Source organism: Amyelois transitella, chromosome 9 (genome assembly GCF_032362555.1).
Source record: "Amyelois transitella isolate CPQ chromosome 9, ilAmyTran1.1, whole genome shotgun sequence".
Lineage (NCBI taxonomy): Eukaryota > Metazoa > Arthropoda > Insecta > Lepidoptera > Pyralidae > Amyelois > Amyelois transitella.
In genome coordinates this window covers 6,706,785-6,713,469 of record NC_083512.1, presented here as the reverse complement: position 1 = coordinate 6,713,469, position 6,685 = coordinate 6,706,785, and the positions used below count along the sequence as shown (strand labels likewise).

The window sequence follows — 6,685 nt, the reverse complement described above, 5'->3', positions numbered from 1 at the left end:
CGGCAACAGCTAGTAGCAAGTAAAATGAAAAAGAGCTGCCTTCATGGATGCGGTGAGGTACGTTCTAGGCGTACGAAATTGTTCTTTGCTATATCTTTATCACGGATGATGTGGTGAATCTAAAAACTGAGGATCATTACTAGTATATTTACTTAGGTATACATTTGGCAACGAAAATTGACACTAAAGCACATTAAATAATTTTTATTCCTCTTTAGATGGACTTTTTAACGTTATCTTCTTCCACTTCCACCACTTTCTACCCGAGCTTTGTATTAGTCCATACATACCTACATTAATACTCAATTTTGATGAAACCTTCTTACAAGTATCTGTGATACATACATAAATAGTCACGTCTTTATTCCTTGCGGGGGGTGACAAAGCCTACAGTCTTGAAAGGACTGATAGGCCACGTTTAGCTTTTTGGCTTGATGAGATTCAAATAGTGGCAGATTGCTAGCCCATCGCCTAAAAGAAGAATCTCAAGTTTAGGTATAAAAGTACCTGTGATACATACGCTGAAATTCAGGTATTTTATTCCAAGAGAGATGTGGGTGCAATGGGTTTAATCAATTCTGCGTACTATTCTTATAAGTAGGTAAGTATAATGGAAAAATGGAGTTAATCAGAAGGTAACTACATAAAAATAAATAAAAAAAAGTTACTTAATCATCGTATGGCATAGTTGATATATTTTTTTCCAAAGCAATAAAGTTTTCATTAATTCATCAATACATATAATAAAAAATTAAAAAAAATTGTCGGTGCATTGAGTATGTTTTCAAAAAAATATTTATCATGTTAAAGAAATAGTAACCGAGCTTGAATTTAAAAAAAAGTCTGTCTGTTTGTATGTACACGCTAATATCTGGAACTACTGAACAGATTTGAATGAAACTTTTTTGTTGGATAGCTCTGATGTCTGGCCGACATATGTATATAGTTAAATTTTTTTTGGAATCTAGAACAGCTGATGTGGAACCATAACAGCTCAGCTTAACTATATTAAATATCGAAAAGACGTCTTAACATAAATTAATCAGCCTCATTAGGCATTTTCTGTTAGCGTATAAAAATCGAACAATTGGAACACCTGATGCAGAACCATTACAAATCAGCTAAACTATCCGAAATAGAGTTTATTCGTTACAAACAAAAATACAAATCTTTTTTCTATGTATAATATTAGAACGAATTATTAAATATTTAGTGTCACCTGTCTGTGCCCTGGGGCAAAGTAATATTTATTAATCCAAGATATATCGTATGTAATGCCAAATTTCGTAGAAATTTATTTTGGTGAATTTGTGTAAATTTAATAACCTTAACCTTCGTATTTCCAATAACACGCAAACGGAGTTGCGGGCAACAGCTAGTTTGTTAATATTTTCTCAGGAAAAAACCCAATTTACGATTTATTTAGGAAACAAGGTGGTTTAACGAACTTAAATGACTGCCTATCTCAGTTTATATAAAGGTGACTTTTAAACTCGTATGTAATGTACAGGATGGGCAAGTTTATAATTAAGATATGCACCTATATATAATAAAAATTCAAATTGATAAATGAATTTGCCGTGAAACTATGTGAAACACAGATTTCTTTATATTATTATTATAATTGAATATAGTTATCTACGTAATAATAACTTTTAAATTAGAGAAAGAAGTCCGTACATCATACACACACACATACATGGTCACGTCTATATCCCTTGCGGGGTAGACAGAGCCAACAGTCTTGAAAAAACTGAATGGCCACGTTCATCTATTTGGCTTAACGATAGAATTGAGATTCAACTAGTGGCAGGTTGTTAGCCCATCGCCTAAAAAACAATCCCAAGTTTGTAAGCCTATCCCTTAGTCGCCTTTTACGACATCAATGGGAAAGAGATGGAGTGGTCCTATTCTTTTTTGTATTGGTGCCGGGAACCACACGGCACGGCATTTACATTTATATACAAAAAAAATTAAAACCTACCTGTTTCATTCGGGCTCATAATTATTAATAGGAGATAATGGTACAGAACTCGTACTTGACGGTATTTTAACATATAAAGAGCTTGAAATAGGCATCGAAAGGTTCGACGGCTCATAAGTTCGACAATAAAGGACATCGCGGAATTGAAGCCTCTCGCAGTTTGCTCGGATTTTGTCTACGGGCTAATTAGGCAGGTTGAGCTTAATTAATTAATATAATACACTTCACTAAGCAATCCAGCGTTTTAAAGGAGTTTTACAGCCTTTTGAAATAAGTATTACGGCGGGGAAAATTAATTAGCATTCAAAATAACCGGCCGTGGAAGAAATTTTCAGAGAGGGCTTACTGAAAGCACATAAAATGAAATTTTTTGGTAATTTCCGGAGGTGATTATTGATGTTTTTCTTGAATAATACATTATAATGATTAATTTACTATCAATTAAAATAAATTAAATTGAAATGAAAGCCAGTTTAGTATTTAAAAAGTAATTCTTACCAACTTACAGAGTTAACTTTGTGTTTCCAAAAATTATGGTCCTCAAATACATATTTTTAAATATTTATGTTTTAGTTAAGATATCTCTTCTCTAATAAAAAAATTAAAAATTTAATGGTGTCCCGGCAGTAATGAGATCGTTTGATGTCACATGACGCGGTAAATTGCGGAGCTATATAATTCAGCCCTCTTCGTCGGCTGAAAAATAGCACTGTCCATTTTGCTTTTTTCACGTTAAATTAATCCGCTACCCTGTTATGGCATTGGAGAATAATGCTAAGAAAAGTAAGAGTTTTAAGTGAGACTAACCGTAAAAAATTTGTAGTAGAAATAGTAGAAAAGTCTTTTATTAAAAGTACCTATTTACAAACTACTTATTAACATTTCCGAAGTAAGTCATTCATAAAATGAAAAATTCAATGGTTGCATGGTGTCTGAAAATTAAGGCCTCTTAAGTTTTATTTACACGGAAATTAAAGAGTTATTTACAAGAAAATTATATTGTCTGAATTACTTCGAAAATAGCAAGGTACTGCCGTGCTTTTTGAGAAAGTTGTGAATCCTATGTGCTGTGTTGCTCTATATAATTTCCATTTCCACTTAAAGCGAAAAAGTATGTACCTAAAAAGATTGCGTGTACATGAAAATTCGATAAAAAAATATATGTTTTTACCTTTCTGCCAATTACCCTAGATTTATGAAACGGGGTCTGAAAATTGAGGGTTCAGGAATAAAATTAATAATTCTGACCGAGGTAAAATGTACATACGAGGGCACGAGATATCTAATCAAGTAATCATACCCGTTACATTTCACTGGGTATATCAAATGTCAAATTACCAGTGACAGGCATTTCTCTAATGGAATGGGAAGCCATTATGTTTAGTGGCCCAAGTTATGAGCCACTAACATAGTTGGAACAACAATAGCCTACGTCTTTTGGCGCCGATTGCTTATAATAAAACATTAGTCAGCTCGTAAATGCTTTTCATCATCTGATTAGATGCTTAATCAATGTAACTGCAGAAGGAATGTTCATAAAATAAATGTATTTTGTCCATCGTTTGTAGAAATGTTCTAGTAGAGTGAGAATTCAGTAGATTACAAAATAATGTGAATTGGCACTTATGGGATGCCGAATAGAGTGTCCATACTGATATTTCAGTTAAAATTTATAAATAAATAATATTTTAGGATATTTTCTTACCCTGCGTTTGTCGAAACTTGGTAACAATACATCCATTCATTTATCAACTTCAAGTATCGTGTAAAGGCAAAAAGTCACGTTTATCATTCGACACAATTATCATGCACAGACATGTTCCTCACGTTTTTAGTTTTCTTGTATTTGTCAATATTTTTTTTATAAAAATATATCAGAAATTATTCCATCCTTTTGTTTTTACTTAGCTTAAGTAAATCTAATTTTTGTATGTTGAATATCACCAAAACTTGGTTGGTGACTACCTACTATCCGCCTTTTATCGCTTGCAAATAATGGTATCATAGAAAGTATGTTTATGTTGGTTGATGGTTAATTATATAAGTATTACAGCATACTTCAATGTTTTTAGAAATAGACTTGACCAAGCGTATTTCAGGGACGGCTCGTTCTATAAATGTAAACATAATTGTGGAGCGACCTTATCTAGTTTCACATGTGTGATTATGTATAGCCGCAGCGTGACAACGCTTATCTCGCGACCTCTTTGCGATATTATATTTTAAAAAATAATCACCTCGAAACGGACGTGTTTTACCTATAAACACATAATCCTAGTATAGTGTTAATTCTTTATTCAGTTAAAAATTACCATGATTTTATGGACAATATTCTTTATAATAGTGATATTAGTCATGACAGTAAAAATTTATCAAAAATTAACTCATGCTATATGTAAGTCGAGTGCTCACATGGTCGGAAAAGTGGTTATAGTGACAGGAGCTAACAGCGGTCTGGGATTCGAAGTAGCAAAAGATTTGGCGTTCCGCGGTGCAAGAGTGATAATGGCCTGCAGGAACATGCGCCTCGCGGAAGCAGCTAAAGAATTAATCGTTAAAGAAACAGGAAACACAGACGTTCATTGCCGACAGTTGGACTTGGGTTCGCTCCGCTCCGTTCGTGAGTTTTGTGATAATATAATAAAGACAGAGAAAAGAATTGATGTACTCATCAATAATGCAGCATCGGGCGGTCTAGGAAATTATACCAGTGAAGATGGCCTCCAAATTGGTATGCAGGTGAATTTTTACGCGAGTTTCCTGCTAACCTGTCTTTTACTACCACTGCTGAAAAAATCTGCTCCTAGTAGAATTATTAACTTATCTTCCCTTATACATCATTATGGCATACTTGATTTCGATAATTTAAATATGGAGAAGTATTGGAGTGATCAACTCGTGTATGCGAACAGTAAACTTTTTATGAATTTAATGACTTTGGAACTGAGTAAGAGGTTAAAAGCCACCGGTGTCACTGTCAACGCGGTGCATCCGGGAGTATCTGCAACGAATATTTTCAGAAACATTCCTTACTACTATGTCCGTTGTTTGGTTGAAAGGAGTATAAGATTTATGTTCCAAACGCCTTGGGAGGCTTCACAGACTTGTATATACTTAGCGGTGTCACCGGAGGTGAGTGGAGTTAGTGGGAAATATTTCAGCGATTGTCGTCAGAAGAAGCCGTCAAAAACATCACAAGACGGAGATGCCGCGAGACGGCTTTGGGCGGAGTCTGAAAGATTAGTTAAATTTACTTTGCCGGAAAAATAAAATACTCTGTAATACTTAAGCGCTGATACTTCAATACATAAATATGTATGTGTGAATAATAATTTACAGGAACGCTTTGTGTGTATCAGTTATATATGAATTGTAAACGAGAGACTGAATCTTTACCTCAGTTCATTATTTAATGTTAAGCATAATTTAACATAGATCCTATTCAATACTAGTGTTTCTAGAGAGTACATACATACAAAGCACAGGTAAATATTAATAGCATGTAGCTTTCAGTTCGAGTTGGTTGTGCTATTTTATAGTTATATAGTTAATAGAAAAATATATAAAGTGTAAATAAATGAGAGGTGATTTTGTTGCATTAATTAAGTACCTAAAGTATAGCATCTCCTTCCCTGCAATTATTTATAGTCAGCTGTCTCTGTAATAAGATGCCAAGACTGTCGGCTTGTTTGTCTTTGCGTCTACTTGTTGTTGACCATATTTAGGCAATAGCAATATCTCAGTTATGAGATCCTAAGACTAGTTTAAAGCTTTCTATGATATAATAGTTAAACTATTTTTAAACCTTTCTCTATTGTTATTTTACCGCCGATGGTGCCATGTGGTTGCCGGCACTTTAAAATAGGACCATACCAGGTCTTTTCCATGAATTTCGTAAGGCGACTAAGGGAATAAGAGCAAATTCATGAAGTTCAAGGAAATAGCGTAGAAGATGCTGGCCTGGCAGTGAAGAAAAAGCAATGTGAGCAGATTGTAAAGGTCAATCAAGGAAAAGGCTAATAGGCTCGGGATTTTTACATGCATACATATCTAAAATCACGACTTTTTCCCGGAGGGGTAGACAGAGACTACATCTTTACACTTGCCACGATCTCTGCATACTTTCTTCGCTTCATCCACATTCAAAACTCTCTTCATGCAATCTCAGCGGTTTCGGGTACTCTTGTCCTGAGTCTTTGCCAGGACGTCCTAAATTTGATCAAGATAAGTTTATAGGGAACGTATACGGTACGTGTATAGGGAAGTGTCGGAGTGGGAAGGGTTACACGAACCCTTCCCACTCCGACATTTCCCTCCTCCTCCACACTCTCCTTGTATGTACAGATATCTGCATAGTCAACCTGCTTTCATTTTCGGGATTTTTCTTTATCATATACTGACATTGAATCTTGAATGATCCAGCTTTTCGAGACTTTTGACTCTGTCTTCTCCGTAAGAGATAAGGACTTGATTATATATCTCATACATGTTTTTTACCACATATAAACTAGGATAAATGAAAGGGTCATGAAGCTTATATAAAGCTCAAAACATTATTGATTGAAACCAATAGCATCCATTGATTGGAATAATAATGGGATTTTTGGTCGTGGTCTGTTAATTAACGCTAACGAGAAAATCAATCCTATTTAGTAGTTATCTACAGCACACATGAATTTATCGCGTCGGCGGGTGGCGTTA

At 34.6% G+C, this 6,685-nt stretch overlaps 1 protein-coding gene across 1 annotated transcript; it reads left to right on the top strand.

Annotated features, from left to right (window-relative positions):
* The first annotated feature begins 4,192 nt into the window (after positions 1-4,192).
* Positions 4,193-5,586, top strand: LOC106142590 (retinol dehydrogenase 13-like). Its single transcript, XM_060945871.1, has one exon. The coding sequence runs from the start codon at positions 4,298-4,300 to the stop codon at positions 5,252-5,254; it is 957 nt and encodes a 318-aa protein (XP_060801854.1). The 5' UTR covers positions 4,193-4,297; the 3' UTR covers positions 5,255-5,586.
* Positions 5,587-6,685: the final 1,099 nt, after the last annotated feature.